Below are 23386 nucleotides of genomic sequence, written 5' to 3'. Positions count from 1 at the left end.
CCTGTGGCAGGAAGGCAGCCACAGATACATAAATAAATGGGTATAAAACTTCATTTACAAACACAGGTGCAGGCCAAGTTCTACTCCTTTAGATTAGCTGGCCAATGGCTGATCTAGACCTCCAAGGGCGGATCTTCAGAGCTTTCAGCCCAGAGTCAAGATGTTTGCTGCTCCTCAGTCACAAGATTCAATGACTACCATTCCTCATAATCAGCTTGCCCTAGTAGCTCGTAAGAGTAAACAGATTTTTCCAGCGGATCTAAGAACAGGATTTTACTTTAATCACTTCTGGGCGCCAAAAGAGGATGTAAGACAACCAAGATGTCCGCCAGCATGCCAACCGTTCAGATACGACACTGGGAGCCTGGCTTTGCTGATAACCTAAATCAAGAAATTCCTCTGAATCTGAAATTTCCTTGGGTGGCATAAGCCAGTTTTTGTTATAAGGTATAACAGCCGTGCAGTGACATTTGCCCTTTCTAGAGTACAGTTCCGCAAGTTTTGACTGATTCCGTTGTGTATCCCAATATACAGAACAGTTCCATCACCAGGCATACTTCTGCATTTCTTAGCCCTTTGCCTTGCGCACAGACCCTGGCAACCGATGATCTCCTTTCTGTCCCTCGAGCTTTGGATTTCCAGATGCCGCACTCCTGCCTGCTCTTCCTCATCTTCTCCTCCTTCCCGGCCGGCTACAGCCACTCCCCGGCAAATACAATTAGAAGGAAGGTGGGAATCCCCCCTCCCCATTCTTGCCTAAATAATGGCTGTAAACACTTCATTAAAACATCTTTTTATTGTATAGAAAGGGAATATAATAACATTCTAGTAGGAGAAGACTCAAGTATTTTTTCCAAAGAGGGCAGCTTGTAAATGAGATACTTAAGCATTCCAATATACTCTAGCGTCATGAGAACACGTAATGAACTACCAATCAGCCTCCATAAGTGTTAGCTCTCAAGGTTACGTTTCAGAGGGTCCTAGGATTCTGGTACATACTCAGACTTAGAGAGATCTGCATGTGTCGTATTAACTAGTATTTATAATATAAATATTATAGATAAATATAACTTTATATTTATAAATATGTAACTGGTAATAATATTAACATATTATGTTTATTACCTGGTCTATTATTATTTTCTATTTCAAAGGAAGACCCCTTAATACAGAGCGGAAGGGACCAGGATGGGTGAAGGGGCTGATTTATGGAGCAACCGTATCAATGGACCCTATGGCAAAATCATGAACCTCGAATCACTTAAAGTAATCAAAGCCGGGCGCCTGGGTGGCTCAGTGGGTTAAGCCGCTGCCTTTGGCTCGGGTCATGATCTCAGGGTCCTGGGATCGAGTCCCGCATCGGGCTCTCTGCTCGGCAGGGAGTCTGCTTCCTCCTCTCTCTCTCTGCCTGCCTCTCTGCCTACTTGTGATCTCTCTCTGTCAAATAAATAAATAAAATCTTAAAAAAAATAAAAAAAGTAATCAAAGCCTATTAAAAATCCTTACAAAATAGGGGCACCTGGGTGGCTCAGTCAGTTAAGCATCTCACTACTGATTTCAGCTTAGGTCATGATCTCAGGGTTGTAAGATCGAGCTGCACACTGGGCTCTGTGCTGCGTATGGAGCCTGCTTAAAATTTCCTCTCTCCCTCTGTGCCCCCCTCACCCTCCTTTCCTCCCTCTCCCTCTGAAAGAAAAAGAAGTCATTGCGAAATAGACATTTATGTGCCTTCTGATGAAAAGTACACTGTAATATCTCTGATATAGTCTTGCCAAAAAAAAAAAAAAAAAAATCAAACTTGAATCTGAGGAGTGGTTCTCACGAGTGGGATGATTTTGTCCCCCAAGGGGCATTTGTCAACACATGGAGACATCCCGGATTGTCGAAATGGGGGAGGGGGTCATGTTCCTGGCATCTAACAGGTGGAGGCCAAAGATGCTACTGAAGAGCCTGCAATACACGGAACAGCCCCTCACAACAATACAAGGGACAGCCCCCAACAACAAAAAATTATCAGGCCCAAAGGGTCCGTCATGTTGAAGAGGAGAAAATCTGCTCTAGATCTGATTACCAATCTCCAGGAAACACAGGAATAAATGATGCCAACCACCAAAAGATAGACTAGAAGAAACTACAGGATAAACAATCTAGGTTTTTCTTTTTCAGGGGGATTAGAGAAAAAGGAGGAGTTTACAGAACACTTAAAAGATGTGTCAACCAATTGAAGGAAAATACAGATTAATTTGAACAAGAATCTGATTTGAAAAAGTCAACAACAAAAAATTAGGAGCCAGTCTAACGAATCTTGTCAGTATCTGATTAACTTAATGATAAGAATTACTATTAAAAAGTTTTGGTGGACTACTGGTATCCTAGTCTTCTTGAAAAAAATCCCTATCTCTTTTGGAAATACAAGCTAAAATATCTGCAGATGAAAATGAAATATAATTACTAAGATCTGGCTTAAAATAATCAGGAACAAAGAGGGGGGAACCAGGACTGATCACAAGTTGAGACTTACTTTAAACTGTGTTATGAGTTCTAGAGAATTCATTAATCTCTCTGCTTCTGTATCTTTCAAAATCAAAAAGGGGGAAGAGTAAAAGAGGTAATAGTCACAGATGACAGGAAAATTAAGCATAATTCCTATACCCCCCCTATAAATATGGGTATTAATCTAAAGACCCATAAAACCATACCAATTTGAGCCACTTCACACGAACCAAGGAACTTTTCATTCCTTACCATATTGAAGCGAGCTGAGCCTGTGGCAAACTTGATTGCATAAGAATAGTTCTTGCTTGGGGACCTAAACAGAAACCGGGAAAAAATATAAAGATGAATCAGCAAATCATCACTGTCCAGGAAGCCCAATGTTGTGCACGTAAAGCACTATGCAATCTCATGCAATCACAGTGCTTTAAACGATATTTGCTAGTACCCAAGGGGCTTTTTCACAAGAAAATTTAAGCCCCAATGAAAAGAGGGGGAAAAAAAACCCAAAAATGCACACCGCAAAATCCAGCATCGACTTGATAAAATTTCTGTTAAATGGATGTTTAATGAAAAAAGAGTATGTAAAAGATCAAAGTTTCAAAATGGAACCTGCCCTTTGATCCATATTATCATCTCTGTTTGTATCAGGCTTTTATTTACAAAACTGAAACTTATTGTCTCTAAACTCAGCATCTTTGTCTCCACAGGACCACTATCGGAGAAGACTGAGAGTCTTATGGGGGAAGGACTTAAGAGAGGACAATTCTTGTAACTGTTTTGTTATAGACTTTAAAAAAGAAAAGAAAAGAAAAGAAAAGAAAGGGGGTCTTGCTCTAGGCTGCACAAATGGCTAATATCACAATCATTTCTTATGTTAGCAATAAAAAATGCCTGGAATTCCAACTCTGCTCTTCGAATCACCTCTCGTTTCTTAAAGCACTTGTAAATATCTTCACCTCTGGCATGAAACTGGGCTTAGATATCAGATAAAGTCTGCAGTGGGAAATTTTGAGTGTTGAAATAAACCAGTGCTGGAGGGAGACAAATATGTCTTCTATCCATCACTGACTCTCAAGCTGTGGCCCCAGGATGACTGACGGATGAAGGAATGGAGAGCTGTCACCATTTTGTTGGGAAGACTGCCAAGTATAAGTTGTTGCTTTTAGCTATTTCATTTTTCAAATGGCACCTCATCAAAAGAACATAAAAGTGGATGTGTTTTTGCAAAGCAAGCAGTAGCAGTTAGGGACCTCGGTGAATCACCCCCAATGTGTCAGCACAGGAAGTGCCCAAGAACTTGCCACGAGATTCGGGCAGGCAGTTTCCTCATTCGTTGGACCTAGTTTTCTCATTTCAGATGTCCCTTCCAGATTTATGAATCTGTGCTCCATCAAATAAGGAACTATAACATGAAGCTTAAGAGAGTGGTCACATGTAAAAAATGCTCAATTAATGGCAGTTAGTATTAGAGACAAAATTTAACCTTGATTGACATATAAAATATGGTGAGAAAAGCACACATAAACATATACATGTGTATTTTTACACGTGTACAGGTATACAGCTTAAATTTTCCAAACTGAAAATGGTCAAGTAAATCATACCTAGACTATGAAACAGTACCCCAGAAACCCTAACCAGCTTCCTTTCTTTTTTTAGAGAAGGGGAGGTACAGGGTAGAAGGGGCATGGGAAGGAGACAATCTTAGGCCCAGTGCGGAGCCAGTGCAGGGCTCTATCTCACCAGCTACATGAGCGAAGCCATGCAGGAACCCCAGCTCCAGCTCCCTTCTAATCATCCACCCAACCAAGTGTAGCCCAACTTCTAAGAGCACTTGTTATGTCTGGCTTATTTGATTCCACATACTGTATGTAATTGTAGGACATGAACCCTAAGTGCTGTGTGGTGTATCATTTTGTGAACACGTAACAATCTATGTATCCATTCTGTTGATGGGCATTCAGATAGTTTTCAGTTTGAGGCTATTATGAAGAGCAAACCTTCTAGGTTTTGGCACACATATGTACACATTCCTGTTGGACGAGTGTGTGTGTGTGCGCGCACTTGCACATGTGTCGGCGTCTGTGTACTGGGAGACTCTGAGAAGCAATTCTCTTTAATGTGACAGCTCTAGAAGTTCCGTGGTACACTAGAATGAGGAAAGTACACTGATCATTTTGTTTAGTCGCTAATATTATACTTGGCATACTGGAACATTAAAGTAGAATTAGCAAAACTTTGGTGAATGCTTTAATTGATACTTGTAACAATTCTCTCCACTTCAGAACTGCATACAAGGAACAGAGTATTTGACCTACTACCAATAAACAATAAAAAATGTAATAATAAACAAAAAGATCTTGTCCTGGGCCTGGATGGGCAGCAGGAGACTTGGATTCCAGTCCCAACTCTTCCGGCTCCCCAATGGTATATGACACTAACAAAGGTACTTTCACTCTCTCAGAGTTAAGGTCCTTCCTCTGTAAGTACAGGGAACGATCTGCAGCTATCTAGTAGACAGCCACAGCCCACAGGCCGTATCTGGTCCCCCATCTGTTTTTGTTTTTTTTTTAAATTTGTTTATTTGACAGACAGAGATCACAAGTAGGCAGAGAGGCAGGCAGAGAGAGAGAGAGAGAGGAGGAAGCAGGCTCCCTGCTGAGCAGAGAGCCCAATGCAGGGCTCCATCCCAGGACCCCCGGGATCATGACCTGAGCCAAAGGCAAAGGCTTTAACCCACTGAGCCACCCAGGTGCCCCACCCCCCAATCTGTTTTGGTAAATGATGCTTTCCTGCCCATTCACTGGAGCGTGACCCTGGCTCCTTTTATACTACAATTGCACAGCTGAGTAGCTGTGGCAGACAAAATGAAGCCTGATATGCTTATGGTTTTGTTCTCTATAATAGTTTGTTAACTACCACACTAGAAGACCCCGCTGTCTTCTGCAATTCTAATACTTGACTCCGTACGTCTTAAGACAAGGCTGTGAAACAACAGAAGAGATGGCCAGCACGGCCTCCGAGCCTAACAGAACAGCATAAAACTGAACTCTTGAATGGAGAACTATCCTGTGGAAGCCCACATCCGTAAAGGGATATCAGTTGGGGATACTGGCTTCTAGGGAAACATGGGGAGAAACAGAAATCCCCAGTTCATAAGTACGGCTTGTACTGTGGGCACCCAGGTTCGTGTGGGAAAGCAAGCACAGGAAAGACAGAAATGATTAGAGTTAATGCTTTATCTCAAACACCTAACACTTCAGCCTTTGTGATTAATATATGAATAACTAAATAGCATATTCATTGTTTCAGAATGCAAGACTAATAAAATCCCTCTCTGAGAGGCTCACATGGAGAGGATTGTCAGAATTCCATAGCTGCATTACATTACATTATCTTGATTAAAGAACGGGCTCTGTTTTTTAAAATTGTCTCTCTTAATAGCATGTAACAGCAAACACATCGAATTGAGAAGGAACGAAGGGGGACCCCCCCACAACAGGTGTTTCAGCTAAACGAACCCAAGTAATCAGTGGGGTCAAATGTGCCGCTGCTAGATTAGCGTCACTTCCCACAGTGGACGAGCTCGTATCACAAGCTCAGAGAGTTAAATACGCAGATAAACATGAACAAAATCTGCTCATTCAGGTATATATCAAATTTTACCGTCTACCTCACATATTAAAAGTTCTAAATATTAAGACCCTGCATCATTATCTCTGGGAAGAAGACACTGCATTTCATTCATAAAACGAAGATCCTACCAAGAAAGAGGACTGCTGCATCGATGTCACATCGGAATATTCTTTTAATTAATTCCCAGCAAACACCAACTATGCTTAGAAGAATTGTTCTCAGATTCACTGACAACATAGTTTTGGGTCTATACAAAGCACTAGTGTGAAACAGACCATGTAGAATTATACTTAAAAATGTACTACTGGGGGGTGTCCGGGTGGCTCAGTGGGTTAAGCCTCTGTCTTTGGCTCAGGTCATGATCCCAGGATCCTGGGATCGAGCCCCACATCAGACTCTCTGCTTGGTGGGGAGCCTGCTTCCCCGCTGTGTCTCTGCCTGCCTGCTTGTGATCTCTCTCTCTCTGTCAAATAAATAAATAAAATCTTAAAAACAAAACAAAACTGTACTACTGAATATTCCTTCAGTGCCTATATAATAAGCAGGACTGTTTTCCCACAGTATGCACAAAAATGACAGCTATGTTTTAACAGAGTGAGCGTGGCATTTAGAAAATTTGTGTATAATTACAAGTTGCCCCCCCTTGGATATAAATATATACTTACTTGAGAAGACTGTTGAGATCTTTCTATTAGGGGTAAGGCTCACGATTAGATGAGACCCTCCCAAATCTCACCCAACCCTGATATTTTTTAACAGATGAACTTTTCTTTTGGAAGTAAAAATTACAATTGTAAGTGATAACACACAAAAAAAAAAAGATAGTAAGACTCAGAAATTTAAAATATCTTGCTCCACTGCAGGAAAATCCACTCTTCCTTCTTCCTTCTGTATTTGTTAAAGGGCAATTACAATTCGTCCCTTCTCAATGTTCAGATCAGAGGTATCTATTCTCCTTATTAAAATTACACTTTTTACAATTCTGGATTGTTTAGCAGCCCTCATTAGAAACACCTCTGGATAGTATCGTAAAATCCTTTCGAGTGATATAGATAACCAACTCTTTTTTTTTTCTTTCCTTAAATCCACAGAGTTCATATAACCTAACTCTGACCTCTTGTACAAGAAATAAGATCTAAGTAAGTAAACTGACCTCCAAGCTAGATAGTGGCAGAGGCAGATTCAAAACTCCCTGACCAATTAACTTCAGCCTGCAAACTGCCTTAAACACGGGCTCTTTGAGCAGACAGGTTTAAGTTCATGTACAAAGCAGGACTTCAGAACCTGAACCAGTTTGCGCTTACAGCAGTGTTTCTGCGCTAGCACTCTGATTTGCATGCTAGTGGTGTCCACTGTGCAGCAGGACCCTGGGTGTATCTTCCATTTACCAAGAAGCACCCAGCTCAAAGCCTGAGGCACTGGAGAAGAAATTTAACTGTGGCGTTATCAGTAGACGAGAACTCACGACAAGAAGGACAATGAAAACCCTGTTTCCGAAAAAAAGCAAATAGAGAAAGGCATTTGGAGACTATCTATAGTTTAACATCTGGAAGCAATCTGCATTTGGAATCAAAATCACATTTCACTAAATTCATTCTCATTTGTAAATACCTGTTAAGTGTCCACTCATAGTTTTGTCATGACTATTGAATAACTGTCTGTATTTCAGTCTGGACGACTGCGGGACAGCCCACTCTGCCGCGGGAGGGACACTGTGTGGAAAGAGGATGAACAATGAGGAACATATTGACATTCCTTAACACCAGTGAACTAAGAACTTCTCTAGAAAACAGCTTTACCATTTTATTCACTTTCTAATCACTACTTCTGGATTTTCTGTAATGAGTATTTCTGTATTTTAAGGTTAGAAACATTTCTCTCAAAATAGATATGCTTTTTTATTCCCCCACAGAATCGAGGGTAAACACAGCAGACCAAGTGACAGCTCCAAGTTATTGATACCAGTCATAATTGAAAGGTTCTACAAAATAAAGAAAAATCTCCTTGTCAATGAAGTGATACACTAGTGCCCAGGCTTTTCCAAACTTCTAGAACAGTTCTCTTTTGGCTTAAAAAGCAATGCTGATAGCAAACAGATTAACTTCCTCCAAAGGTATTCATTCCAGACACCTGGGTGGCTCGGTGTTAAGGTTAAGCTGCTGTCTTAAGCTCAGATCGTGATCTCAGGGTCCTACGATCAAGCCCCACATAGGTTTCTCTGCTCAGCAGGGAGCCTGCTTTCCCCTCTCTCTCTGCCTGCCTCTCTGCCTACTTGTGATCTCTTTCTCTCTGTTAAATAAATAAAATCTTAAAAAATAATAAAAATATTCATTCTTTAATATTTATAACTTTCTATTGAGCAAAATACATTAACTTCGTAATGAAGGGGAACCATTTCATTCTGGGGAGTTTCGATTCCCACAAAGGGAGAGTGAACAGAACATGCCCAGGGTCATGGCAAATCAGGGGCTAATAATGGAAGGAGCTTTGCTTTCTGGCCTGCAATCCAGGGCTGACCTTTCCCTGCTGAGCCACGGAAACAACTACCAGCAGTCAGTGGGGTCTACACCTCCTTAGTGATCAGGTCTCAGGGTAGTTCCACACAACTATCACCTACGGCTTGCCAGAGCCTGGGTCTAAGCTGGACACTTTAAACACAACGGCTAAGCTCTCAGTAAAAGATGGCATTCCATTTCCAGGGCAGATTATAACTAATGTCCCATTTGCAATTTCCTTTGATTTCAACAAAAATATCTATTTCTCATATATAAAAAGCAAAATTTTAAAAAACTAAATCTCTTAGTCATCATTTATATATGTTATCTATGCACTCATATTTGTAATACACACTCCATAAAGCATAGTAAACAACTCCCGAACACTTGAAAAGTATCTAATTATATCCACTTTTTCAATTCTTACACATTTCTTAATAAAAAACACTTACCAAGATCGATTCTGCTGTGAGTAATTCCACAACACGTCTCTCATTTTAAACTAACTAATATTTTGCTGATTCCAACGCTTGCCTACTTGTCAAAAGCTAATTATCTCTCCCCTGCACCCCAGAAATACAGGGTGTTGCACACAGAAGCTGCCCCAGATTATACTTATCAAGTCCAAGTTTTCTGCTGAGACTTTCCTGAAAATTTAAATGCACTGAACTCCTCACTAACAGGTAACCAAAAACTAGATGCCACATTCTAAAAATCTGCTGGAAATTTAAATTATTAAAAAGGTGACTACCCGAAAAATCCCCAACAGCAGTTGTCTTAATAGCATTAATGTTTGCTGACACTGATTATTTATTCATTCTTGTGTCACAAATCAATTTTAAGGCAGATCTGAAAATCTCTCGTGGAAGAGACACAGAAAACCCCAAACTTCAGCACAGTAACAGAGAGAGACTAAGAAAGAAGGAATTCAGTGTTAGATACATCTCAGCTCTGCCTTGTGGTAACATGTAAACCATCAGTGAGGATTTTAACCTCTCGGGGTTTTCTTCCTCATTCACAATTCTGAGACGGTATCTAACTGCAGGTGGTAGTGGGGCCTGAGTGGGATTAATGAGGTGTTTAGCATACAGACACTCAATGATGTTCTGGAATCTTAGGAGTACAACCTTAACTGAGTGGAACACAAATACCAGTACACCACCATTAAACCAAGCTCCCAGAGCAAACTTCCATGGTTAGGAAATCATGCCTTAACATCAGAAAGAACTCAGTTCAACTCCTGGCTCTGCCACTTCAGAGTTGGGCTATTCTGGGCAAATGATTAATGTCTCTGGGCTTCCTCCTTATCTACAACATAGAAGAATGGAGTCAGCTTTTAGGGAAGACAGTGAGCATTTCGAGAGCTATAGTGTGCATAAATCAGCATTCGGCATGATGCTTTTCAGTGTATGCATTTCCTTTAAATCATTTTATAAAGGGTTATACATTGTTCAACTACGTTCTATACACTCTTCTCGTTAAAGTGGGAGAATGACTTGGATTACTTCGGAAAGATTTCGAAGGAGGACTAAAACAAGACAAGACGGAAACATCTTCATTTACGTCCCCTTTTAACTGCAATAGTTCTCAGACGGCTTACAGAGAGACTTAACTTTTCATCCTAGTGCAACAGTATGCAAGGGGGAAATTAAGAGGTAAAAGGAAATAAAAATAAGAAAGATCATATGAAACCAAGATCGGTCAAAATATAAGCAGTAAGGTCATACCAGCTTTCCCAAAATTGGGCCACGTATTTGATTAGTAACGACCGTCCACTAATCTGAATTAATTCATTTCACAAAAGGTGGTTTAAAATAAGGTTTCAGTAACAAACCACACAGATGCCATGAGATTATCTGAGATATATTTAAAAATAAGGCAAACGGTGGCTCTAATCTTCATCTAAAGAATTTTATATATAAACTCTTAAATGATTAATACAAAATAGTTATTTTCCCTCCTACCTGGAGTTCGATTTCAATATGTTTAAACATCAGTAAAACTGGTACCTATTTGTTTTCCTTGCTAAAAAAATAACACCCAAAGCTTTTCGAAGAAATGTCATGTTCTTTATCATCTCTGTAACATGTATGTGATAAAACCTGGTAACATTATCTAGAACTAATTACTGGCATCCTACAAAATAGAAGATATTAAACAAGCACACTTACCTAGCCACATCGAATGACTGTGCCTTCTGTAATTTAGTGTTTAACTGTGACCCGGGACCAGATCTACTAAAGGAAGAGCTCTTTGGCAATGTGGCTGCTGTAAAAATAAATAAATGCTGAAAATTTTAATCCTATGAAGAAAAGAAACATTTCTCTACTAATGAAAGAAAATGAGAATACACAGTCACCAAATATGAGGCAAAAATTATTCTTCCCTTATCAGCCAGGACTCCAAAAGAGTTATTCCCCCCTCACTCCCTGCCCCTTGGCAAAAAATTTTCCACATTTGCTCATTTCTGCTGAAAATCACCTTACTAAGTAGAACTGTTTACAATCCATGGATTTAACTCTCTGTTAAAGGTTTCCTATCACATTTTATGGGATCTATCCCAACAGCTTAAGAAACAGCAGCTTAAATACATAGGATATGCCATTTTCTTTACTTGTGCTAATGGAGTGGAAGTTCCAAATGAGCAGAGCCAAAATGTCAGAGCCTTGAAGTCCTGGCCTGACACCGTGGGGATGCTAGGGAGGGCCAGCTCTCATGTCTGATTCTAATTCAGCCTGGTTAGCCATGTCCCAGGGACAAACGCTGAGCCGCAGCCTCATCCTCCTCCGCCCACTAATCCTGCAACATGTACCACCAGTCACAAAAGAAGGGTGACAGAGCGTGTGGATTCACAGATACTATTGGAAAAGCAACTGCCCACAATTTTCTCAGCTGTCATTCTACCTGCAGACATGGTCACAAATGAGAGGGGAACTACGTGGGACAAGAAAATCTTAAAAACAATAACAAAAAATGGTGGCATATTTAGATTCTTTGTCTATTAAATCAAAGACAGATCCTGACAGATGTAATAAACCCACATAGCTGGGAAGAGAAATGATGACTCAAATACAATCATCACCCATAGCTAAAACCCAGGGCATCCTCACTACCGAATTAGGCAGACACAGCCGAAGTACTTTTTAAAAAAAAAAAAACCTTCCCCCAGGGACACCTGGATGGCTTAGTTAGTTAAGCATGCGAGTCTTGGTTTGGGTTCCGGTCATGATCTCAGGGTCATGGGACGGAGCCCCAATTCGGGCTCAACAGTCAGCACGGAATCTGCTTGTGCCTCTTGCTCTGCTCCTCCCCTGCTTTCTCTCAAACAAATAAATAAAATCTTTGAAAAAAATTCTTCCCCCACCGGATATGAGTTTACTAAGATTTGTAGACCACATCTATAGTTTATGCTTTCTTTTCACTAAAGGGAAAAGCCTTCCAGTTAAGTCTCAAAATGAAACTAGTTACACCAGGAACTTTCTAATCCTTTCCTTCAATGAAGCGAGAGGGTACTACTCCATCCTTAATGCATCCAGCCATTTAATCAATGTCCTTCTCCCTTCCACCTGATTCACTGTGCCGCTTCAAAGGGAAAAAAAAAAAAAAAAAGGAATATACAATGTTCCTTCTTCTCCCCAAACATAATCCAACTCCTAAGGGAATGGGCTGTTTATCAGCAATTCCTAGCAGCTGGAGAAAAGTAGTAACTGACACATGGAAATAAAAAATGTTCAATTACTGCTCAAATCTCACTTGCTCCTGTCAAGCCCTGGAAAGGGAATTATGCTCTTGGATTTTAGCTGTCAAGTTCACCTTTGCCCATACAGTACCAGATCCGGCATTTCACTCTCCTGCACTTCTCTTTGGCCTCGCACAGCCCGCTTAATATGTCGGAAAAAATGAGATACCAAGTTTGAAGGAAGATAGTTTCCTCCGGAACAAAATGCCACTCAAAGAGAATCAGAAAGTGAAGACAGAAGATTCAGCAAGACGGAAGAGTAAAACACACGTAAAAATTCAGCCTGTGGACTGAGCAGGTCACATACCAGGATGAGCAAATGCGGGCAGAGGCTGTATGACAGGGGGAGCCCCGTTGGCCAGGGGAGGCACTGCTGCTGTAGGAACAGAAGATACTAGAGGTGGAGACATTCCCACAACTGGAATGGATCCCATTGGCACTGGAGCGACAGCTGTGAGTGGCGGCATGCTGGCGATACCTCCTATTCCTAGGGAGGAAAAACCCCAACAAAATTCACACAGAATCCCTTGTCCACGTTCAGTGACAATTAATCCAAGAGTATTCGAAAAAGCAAATCACTTTCCAGTTGTAATATAGCTCCATTTACAACAGAAACTCAGAAAAAAAAACTTATATATATATATACATACATATAAAGTTAGATTAATCACTTTGGAGAATACCAAAAATTACGTCAAGGATCACATAGTAAGGGCACAAGACCCAACTTGAAGAGGGACCTACGGGCCAAGGTTGAGGATCAGTAAGAATCGTAACTAATAGAACAAAAACCACCAAAGAGAATTAAATTTATGAATTCATAATGATACATAAAAACAAACAAAAAATTCTAATTGGCCATCATGGGTAATAAATTTATGCTGAAAACTGGTATTAATAAAGGAGGAAAAGAAAAAAAATAAAAGAGGAAAAAAAATCAAACCTCTATCCTGCCTTTCCTTTACATACTGAACCTCAGAGAGACAAAACACTGGACACAGAAATTACTCTTTACAGAGCATTCTAACCAGAGTGAAGAAATCATAGAATTAAATAAATGCTTCCTTCCTTTTTTGTTTCTCTGTCTGAACTTCTGGTACTGTGACATAATAAGAAATATATATCTGGTCTTTGTCCACCCCCTCTCCAACCGGGTTCCTGATTCCTGTTCCTGGCAGAGCTCCTACAACCCTTGTGATTTCCTGACTGATAGGAACATCTTTTGTTACAACATTTGGTCTTTGCCCCTGGTTCCTGACACAGGAGCTTCTACGACCCCTGGAATTTCTGGAGTGATAAGAGTATCTTTTTGTATTCGGATAAGAAGACTGGTGGCGGGGTCCCTAAACAGATACAGGCCAAGGGCTGGTCATCGGCAAGACCACAGCATGGTCAGTGGGACACAATGTTCAATCCCATGCCACCCCTCCCTACATCCATACAGACCTCAGGCGAGCGTAGAGGGGCTAGAGACTGAGCTAATCAATGGCCAAGGAAGGATGTAGCAATCACATCTGTATAATGAAGGCTCCATAAAAACTCCCTACTACAGGGTTTGGAGAACTTCCACGCTGGAAAACACAAGCACATGCTGAGAGGGTGGCCCACCCTCTCACACTTAGCTCTCACAGTTAGGGACAGTAGCTCTCACACTTAGGACCCTACCGGGCTTTGCCCTTCTATACCTCTTCCTGTGCCTACACATTTTGTATGTATCCTTCGTCATATCCTTTATAACGAACTGACAAACCTAAGTAAATACTTCCCTGAGTTTTGTGAGCTGTTCTAGCAAATTACAGAAAGGGGAAGCAGGGTGTGTGGGAGCCTCGGACTTTGTAGACAAGTCGGAGAGAAGTAGGGGTACCCTGGGGACCCAGCGCTTGTGACTCAAGCATGAAGTGAGGGCAGCGTTGTGGGACTGGGCCTTTCCGTCCTCAGAATGTGACGCTAACTCCAGCAGTTACCGTCAGAATTGAGTTTAATTATAAGATAGTAAATTAGTGTCCAGAGAGTTGGAAAATTGGGTGGCCTGGTTCTTCTGGACACAAAATTCTTGGCTTAGTAGTTCCTTGATAATCCTAACTATGTCACCATTTCCTTCTGAGATAAAGCACTGCTGGAGAAAAAGTCTGAAGATATTCTAATTTTCTTTCCCTTGTAAGTCATGTGCTTCCTTTTTCTACATACGCAAATAATTTTTTGTCTTATTAGAATTTATCTTAGTGTTGGTTTCTCCAGGCTGATATTCTCAAGCACGTGAAATCCTCTTTCAAACACAGTTTCAAATCCTTTATGTCCAGGAAGTTGTCTTCAACTAGTCTTTGCCATTTGTTCTCGTCCCTTGCTTCGGTCTTCTTCTTTAGGGACTCCATCTCCCTTTATTTAACTTCCTTTGCCTTCAATACGGGTCACTTTTCCTCAACTCCTTATTATCTCTTGTTCAATCTGTTTTCATTCTTGAAATCGTCCTCTTCACCTTCGGTTTCTCTTGCGATAGTGTCTCTGGAGTGGCTTCTAGTTTGGTCTCCATTTCTGAAATGACTTTTTTTCCCCCCTTTCTGCTTCTTTCCTGAGTTCTGTCGCCTTATTTCCACAGCTTTAAAATTCCGATTGTGTTGGTCTTTCACGACTTGTGTCATTTTCTTAGTATTTTTTAGCTTTGGAAATTGCAGGTTACTGGGGTGCCATCACTGTTCATGGGGCGTTAGTCGGCTCTTTATTCTCCTTTTTCTAATAATAACTTTGTGTGGGATCTGACCTTGCCTGATACTGCCCGTCACTCATTTTTATGTGCGCCTTGCTTCCTGGGATTTCCAGCCTCTGTTCTCCACCCCCACGTTGGTCTGAACCTTCTCCTCCTGTGGTGTCTGCGTCGCTGCCCTGCTCAACTGATTCCACCCCCAGTCATTTCTCCACAGTGTGGGGGATTTGTCACAGGTAGAAGCTTTATTGGGTCAGCTTTTAAAAGTAGCTGCTATGAAGATCATCATCTTCTTGCCAACTGACAACCTTTACTAAATGAGTATTTTCTAAATATTTCTGAAGAAATAAATCTGCCAGAGGCTGTGTTTTGTATACCATCTCTCTTGACTGTGCTAAATCTTAATTCCTGGGCGCCTGGGTGGCTTAGTGGGTTAAGCCTCTGCCTTTGGCTCAGGTCATGATCTCAGGGTCCTGGGATCGAGTCCCGCATCGGACTCCACTCTTCCCCCCCCCCCACCTACTTGTGATTTCTCTGTGTCAAATAAATAAAATGTTTAAAATCAATCAATCAATCAATCTTAATTCCTGATATTTTCCCACCTCTCTTCAACCATTGGTTTTTCCCTCTCTCTTTTAAAAATCCAGGGGCAGGGCGCCTGAGTGGCTCAGTGGGTTAAAGCCTCTGCCTTCGACTCAGGTCATGATCCCAGAGACTGGGATGGAGCCCCGCTTCAGGCTCTCTGCTCGGCAGGGAGCCTGCCTCTCTGCCTGCTTGTGATCTCTGTCAACTAAATGAATAAAACCTTTCGGAAAAACAAAAATTAAAAATAAAAATAAAAATCCAGGGGCACTTCCCATCCTGAACACACCAGCCTTGGGAAGGCTGACAGGCTCTTCCAGGGGTCTGTCTTCACAGTCAAACTCTCCCCTCTTCCAAGCCTCCAACTAGGCTTTTGTCTGTACCACTCCAAAGAAATCGCTTTTCAAGGTCATCTTGCCAAATCCAATCACTGTTCTGTCCCATTCTTCCTCATTCTCACAGAAGCAACTCAAATAATAGAATGCTCCCTCCTTGAAAATGTTCTTGGCCACTGGGCAACCTGCCTCCTCTTGCTTCTTCCCCTTTGACTACACCTTTAAACGTCACAGCACGCCGAGGCTTGGTCCCAGGTCTTCTGCCTGCTCTAACTACACATTCTAAGATATTTCATCCAGTCCCAGGGCTTTTAATGCCACGCATATTCCAATTCTCCCAGAGCTGATGGTCTCTCTTCTGAGATCCAGACCCATGGATTCACCTGCCTCCTTGGAAATCCACTAAATCTCTCAAACCTAATGAGACCAAAGCCTGATATACTTTTCCTCCAAAATACAGGATACAATGAGCCTAACCCTATTCTATCTTCCACAGATTATCACTACCCATACTAATTATCACTTCCATACTGATTATCACTATCATCACCTCTTGCCCACAGCAAAAACCTCCCCCCCCCCAATTTCCCTGATGCTACTTTGGTTCCCCCCACAACCCAGTCTTCAGATAACAGAAGACTCTCCTACCTGGAAGTTCTCTGTAGCTTTCCACTGCCCCTAGAAAACAAGTCTGATTCCTTAGTGGTTTTATTAGGCCCTAAACCATCTGGCTCTTGCCCTCCCTCCTTGCCCATAAGGCCTACCAATACCTCAGCCAGTACTGCTTTGCTCTCGTTTTTGTTTCCTGCACATACCAACTTCATTTTTGCCTTAGGACCTTTGTTAATTGCTGTTCCATTTGCCTGGAAGGTTTCTCGCCTTGGTTCTCCACACGGCTCTCCTGTCTAGGTCAGCTTAAAGTCATCTCTCCAAGGAGAATTCTGCCGGATCACTTTCTCCCATCAGTATCTCTATCATATTACCATTTTACAGAACTGATTGCCCTTATCTTGCCCTGAAGCCGTTCATCTACTTGCTTACTTTCCCCAACGTAACAAGAAGCTTCACAGTAGCAGGAGCCATGATGTCCTGCTTACCAACCTGTTCCCAGTAACTAGGACACACAGTTGGGGTTTAAAAATAATGGTTTAGGGGTGCCTGGGTGGCTGAGTGCATTAAAGCCTCTGCCTTCGGCTCAGGTCATGACCCCGGGGTCCTGGGATCGAGCCCCGCATAGGGCTCTCTGCTTAGCAGGGAGCCTGTTTCCTCCTCTCTCTCTGTCTACCTCTCTGCCTACCTGTGATCTCTGTCAAATAAATAAATAAAATCTTTAAAATAAGTAAATAAATAAATAAATAAAAATAATGGTTTAATCTGCAGTGCCTGAGTGGCTCAGTTGGTCAGGAGCCAGACTCTTTTGACTCGGATTATGATCTCAGGGTTACTCCCCGTAAGAGACTCCACACAGGGCATGGGGCCTGGTTAAGATTCTCTCTTTCTCCCTTTGCCCCTCTACACTCTAAAAAAAAATAATAATAATAATAAAAATAATAATGATGGTTTAATCTAATAAAACCATGGGATCTGGCAAAAAAAAAAAAAAAAAATTTAAACAAAAGACAAACTCCCCCTGAAACAGTTGTTGAATATATAGTCAAAAAGGAATTATTCTCTGTGTAATATTCCTTCCTCCACTGAAAGAAAAAGAGACCCGGCACACTTTACAGAATTTCCTACAATACAGCTCGCTACCCTTGGGCAAGTCACAGCACCACTCACTACAACCCCTTTTTCTCTCCGTAACAGAAGAGGTGAACAAAACAGTTGCTAAACCCACAGCTAGCCTTAATTCCATGTGTTAACCGTGCCTCAGCACCCCTGCAGACCACGAAGCGTGGACAGTGCCGCTCCATGCCACCCCTATGGTTTGGGGAGAATGAACGTGGGAAGAGAGAAGGTGGTAAGGAAACCAAGAGCCTTTGATAAACCCTGTCTGGAGAGGCTCCACCTCCCTTTTTAGGAATGTGGTCTTAAGCCAACTGTTCACCTTCGTGTGTCCTCGGTTCTCTCATTCATGTAACAGGGCTAATAATTTCTGCAGATTTTACAGTTACTGTTATGACCAAATAAAATACAATACCTGCAGGTATAATATGTAAAAGGGCCAGGAAATGCCTGGCCACATAATTTTTACTATTAACTAGAAAGTAATGATCCTAGTAACAAATGATTTTCTTTTCAAATAGCCACATAAGTAGTGTAAAAAAAAAAAATTATCCTGGGTTAAGCTGAGAGGTAGAACTAGAAATACTAGCAAAGGTCAGGTGTTTGAGCAAAGCTAAGCAAAAACCTGGTTAGGACACAACGTACTTTTTTTTTTTTTAAAGATTTTATTTATTTATTTGACAGAGATCACAAGCAGGCAGAGAGGCAGGCAGAGAGAGAGGAGGAAGCAGGCTCCCTGCTGAGCAGAGAGCCCGATGTGGGGCTCTATCCCAGGACTCTGAGATCATGACCTGAGCCGAAGGCAGCAGCTTAACCCACTGAGCCACCCAGGCGCCCCCAGGACACAACGTACTTTTAACTTCTCTCATGTTCTGCCATTCCCTGGTGATTTGCCTCTTGGAAATAATTTACTGAGGATGCTGATGTGACGAAAAGGAGGGGGAAGAAAGGCAGTGGAGGAGCCCCGGGCAGGAGCTCAGGACTGGATGGCAGAATGGGGGCTCAGAAATTCCAGGCTCCGGGGGTGCATGGCTGGCTCAGTGGGTTAAAGCCTCTGCTTTCGGCTCAGGTCATGATCCCAGCGTCGTGGGATCGAGCCCCGCATCGGGCTCTCTGTTCCGCGGAGAGCCTGCTTCCTCCTCTCTCTCTGCCTGCCTCTCTGCCTACTTGTGATCTCTGTCTGTCAAATAAATAAATAAAATCTTAAAAAAAAAAAAAAATGAAAGAAAGAAATTCCAGGCTCCCTTGGAGGAAGGGGCAGCTTACTTAAGTGGCAGTGAACCCCTTGGGCAAGCGAGGCCGCAACCTCATGGAAATAAAGCAGCAGTGACTCTAGAGTTGAAAGTCCTGCTGCAGAATGGAATAAGAGAAGACATATTAAATGTTAGAGGGAGAATCACTGACCCCTGGGTTTGAGGGAAAAAGAGGAAATGGGATGCCTCAGGTTATTCGACTCTCTGCCCCCCTGAGCTATCTATCTTCTTGCAGCACCGGAAGGAAAGCCAAAAGAAAACCAAATACCCTTTAGCCGTTTTACCCCACAGGTCCTGACCAAAGGTTGGCTACAAGGACCTTCTGGGAATTCAGAACCATCTGTCCTTCAATAAGCTGGCCAGCTAAGGGCTGAGGGCTACGAACACACAATGGACAAAGCCAACCAGGGCCCTGGTCACGTGGAGAGGACAAGCCGTCCTCCACCTCCGCTCTTCCTAGCTTTTGCTCCTGTGTGATTTCCTGAGTTTCTCTTTTCTTCTCTTGGATCCCTGGAGCCTTGCCTGACCCCAAACCTGCACCCTTCCCTTTATGACCACAAGTCTTGTGATTAAACATCACCAAAATAAAGGCAATGCACAGTTTGTTTTTAAGAGTAAATCTATTCAGTAAAACCACAGTTATGTCTTTATCTCAGCTTATCATTAATTATATCAGAGACAACCTGCACTGCTACGGACTGCCCCCTTCCAAACCTACTTCACCGGATCACCTGTCATCCGGATCTATTAGGAGGAAGAAAGGGAAACTCTAGCCACAGCTTCTGTGTTTTGTTAAAACTGTCTAAGAACTTTCTCATGAATCAGATATTAGATCTGATTACTGTAATCTTTAAAGTCTAGGGTGAGAGCAGAAGAAATCAGAACTCTTGGTGATCTTAGTCAATTAATTCCTGATTAGTTTTTAAGAAAAACACCTGGTTAAAAGGTATCTTTTCATGGAGCTGTGTTTTTAGCTGAGATACTGTTTATTTTGTCCTGCTTCTTTTGTTCCAAGGAAGACTTTAATGGGGCCAGTTTCTCAATACTATGAATTTAAAAATATATTGCTAGATACCATTATCCAAAGGAGCTGTTTGTGTGCTGGGGAAAATGAAGCCAAAAGGAAGCATGTGGCATTGTCAAGGGTCAAAGATGTCGTGAGGGCAATGAAAAGAAAATGCAGCGGTAGACCGCAAGTGTATGTGGTTTGCCCCAACAGGCTGAACCTTTGCTTTCGTTTTGTTTACTAGCACCTGTTAAAAAGAAAACCACAGGAACCAAATGGTGTCACTCAGACCAAGTCACCAAACCTGGGACTTAATACCAAACTAATGGCAGAGTCAACCTCTTCCAGCAACGCGGCCTTAGGCAGTCAGTCAGTCATGAATTTTCGGAGCAGGATCAGGACCAGTGAGGTCAGCTGTCCTATCCACGCTCTTCATCGCCTAAAGGAAGATGAGGTAATTGACCTGATAAGAAGCACCCCCCCACACACCTATCCCTCCAGGGAAAATGATCTAGCCAGGTACAGTCCTTTCTTTTCTTTTGCTAACAGCTTTCTTGCCCCACCCTCCCTCCTGTAAAACCTTCCATTTCAGACAACCTCTCTGAGCTCCCCTCTAGCGGCTCCACAGGCGGCTACCCCTTCAGGAGCCGCTTAATAAAACCAATTACAACTTCAAATCTACTCAGGTGAACTTCTGTTCTTTAACACATGCTAGGGTTCAAATGTGAACATGGTCTTCTCCTCCAGCATTATCTGCCTGCACAGGACCAGGACCATCATTTTTCGGACAGAACTGCCTCCTACTAGAATACCACAAGGCTACAAACAGAAAAGGGGAAAAAGAAGAAAAAGAATTTTTAAGGTCTACAATGAAATATAGGAACCAAGTCCATTTCAGACTTACCAAAGGCTGGTGTGCTAGAAATAGCAACGGGTTGCTGTTTCATGACAGGGGGAAGTGAGGAAGGGAGTTGATACCCTTGCAGCTTGAGTTTGATGAGTTTCATAGCTATGGAAAACTCGACTTGATCCATTCGTCCGTCATTGTTCATATCAGCTAGCGCCCTGCAAACCAACATCAAGGGCGAAGAATGACTCTGACCATAAAAGGGCCTTTCCTAAACCACCCTTCCTACCCACACCAGTCAGCTACCTTCATCCTGGGGCAAACAAAAGAGAAGAAATCCAAGCAGACCAAATGGAACCAAAACTTGTTGACCAAGCTACAGGGAGTAACCTGGGAATACTGGCAAGGCTTTGTATAAAAGTAAAATACTTTCTACTGTGTTATGCTTGACTTAAAGGAAACAGGAGGTAATTTTCAGTCTGAATGCCAGGATATGTACTTTGGATATCAAATGGGATTCTTTTTGAGATGGGGAAAATGTTCTAGAATTAGATAGTGGCCATGATTGCACAACTCTGTGAACACAGTAAAAACCAGTGAATTACACATTTAAAAGGGTGAATTTTGTAGTGTAAATTATGTCATAATAAAGATGTTAGGGGAAGGGGCACTTGGCTGGCTCAGGGTCATGAGTTCATGCCCCACGTTTCCCCTAAAAAGATGTCCGGGGGGAAAATGTCAGAAAACAGAGTTTATTTCTACAGATACTCGTCTAGACAGCACCAACTCCTCTGTGGGGTTCTACCAACCTTCCCATGGAGACTATGCTACGATATAGTTCTACAACCTTTAAAGCTGCGAATATTAAATGAGCTTACAACATTTAAAAATGGCTCAGGGGGCGCCTGGGTTACTCAGTCATGAGCCGTCTACCTTTGGCTCAGGTCATGATCCCAAGATCCTGGGATCCAGGCCCACATTGGGCTCCCTACTCAGCGGGAAGCCTGCTTCTCCCTTGCCCACTCCCCATGCTTATGTTCCCTCTCTCTGTGTGTCTTTCTCTGTCAAATAAATAAATAAATTTTTTTATAAAATGGAACTCAGAAATGGTCAAGTGTAACTTGCAATGAGTGTTTTTCTCCCCAGGATTTCATTTTCTTTTTTTTAATTTAATTTTAGTAGATTTGACAATGCTATGTTCAGTTTCGGTGCAATGAGCTTTAATGCATATTCTCTCAAATAAGCTTAATAAGCAAAAAAGGTTTTTGCAAGTGGGAACGACTTTCATGCAAACCACAACTGTGCATTTTGACAATTAACCTCTTTTTAAATTTTTAAAATTAACACATAATGTATTATTTGATTCGGGGGTATAGATCTGTGATCATCAGTCTTATACAACTGTACCCAGCAGTCACCACAGCACATACCCTCCCCAATGTCTGTCACCCAGCTTCTCCATTCCCCCCACCTCCGGCTCCCTTCGAGCAGACCTCAGTTTGTTTCCTAATATTAAGTCTCTTATGGTTTGTCTCCCTCTCTGCTTTCATCTTGTTTCAGTTTTCAACTCTTCTGCCTGAAAAATGTTCATCCCTTTGGGTACCTGGGTGGCTCAGTCAGGTAAGTGCGTGCCTGCCTTTGGCTCAGGTCTTGAGCTCAAGGACACACTGGGCTCCGGGCTCACCAGGAAGCCTGCTTCTCCCTCTCCTCCCTGTTCATGCTCTCTCGCTATCTGTATCTCTCGCTCTCTCAAATAAATACATAAAATCTTAAAAAAGAAATCATCCAGATTTCATTTCTTTTAGTCTAGATAGTAAAAATGTTAAGAGGGCACCTGGGTGGCTCAGTGGGTTAAGCCTCTGCCTTCAGCTGGGGTCAGGATCTCAGGGTCCTGGGATCTGTCCAGCATTGGGCTCTGTTCACCAGGGAGCCTGTTTCCCCCACCCCATCTGCCTCTCTGTCTACTTGTGATCTCTCTTGCTCTCAAATAGATGAATAAAATATTTCAAAAGAAAAAAAATAAATAAATAAAAATAAAGATGTTAAGATGATTTATTTTTTAAAAAGCGATCTACTTTATTTGAAAAAACAAATTATAAGAACAGCTACTCCCAATTAAATTGCCACCACTAGCCATCTTTTAAATGATCCACATCTACGTAAGTGTCCAAAAAAGACAATTAAGTTTCACAGAAAATTATCCTATATTGCTGGAGTTAACTCGAGGAATGAAAACATAAAACACAATGAAAAGAATGATATACAGTAAAGATTAAAAATCTCTAAAAGCTCTTAAGAGTCAACACTCTTATTTTGGGAAGTAAGAAAAAGGGATGCCAGGGTGGCTCAGTGGGTTAAGCCTCTGCCTTCGGCTCAGGTCACGATCTCAGGGTCCTGGGATCGAGCCCCGCATGGGGCTCCCTGCTCAGTGGGAAGCCTGCTTCTCCCTCTCCCTCTGCCTCTGCCTGGGGATCCCCCTGCTTGGGCTGTCAAATAAATGAATAAAATCTTTTAAAAAAAAGAAAGAAAGAAAGAAAGAAAGAAAGAAAGAAAGAAAGAAAGAAAGAAAGA

General features: G+C 42.0%; 1 protein-coding gene across 4 annotated transcripts in view; it reads right to left on the bottom strand.

Moving 5' to 3' along the window:
• The window catches only part of ITSN1 (intersectin 1), a 221146-nt gene that overhangs the window by 115435 nt on the left and 82325 nt on the right, over positions 1-23386 (bottom strand). For all 4 annotated transcript variants that reach the window (XM_059392297.1, XM_059392298.1, XM_059392299.1 and 1 more), the window contains exons 5-9: positions 20873-21033; positions 12674-12853; positions 10799-10895; positions 7744-7844; positions 2746-2809 (exon numbers count right to left, since the gene is read on the bottom strand). In XM_059392297.1, the coding sequence (XP_059248280.1) occupies positions 2746-2809; positions 7744-7844; positions 10799-10895; positions 12674-12853; positions 20873-21033 (603 nt within the window). The remainder of the gene's footprint in view (positions 1-2745; positions 2810-7743; positions 7845-10798; positions 10896-12673; positions 12854-20872; positions 21034-23386) is intronic.

Source organism: Mustela nigripes, chromosome 2 (assembly GCF_022355385.1).
Source record: "Mustela nigripes isolate SB6536 chromosome 2, MUSNIG.SB6536, whole genome shotgun sequence".
NCBI lineage: Eukaryota > Metazoa > Chordata > Mammalia > Carnivora > Mustelidae > Mustela > Mustela nigripes.
Note: the sequence above shows the minus strand (reverse complement) of the source record. Positions and strands in the feature narration are given on the sequence as shown.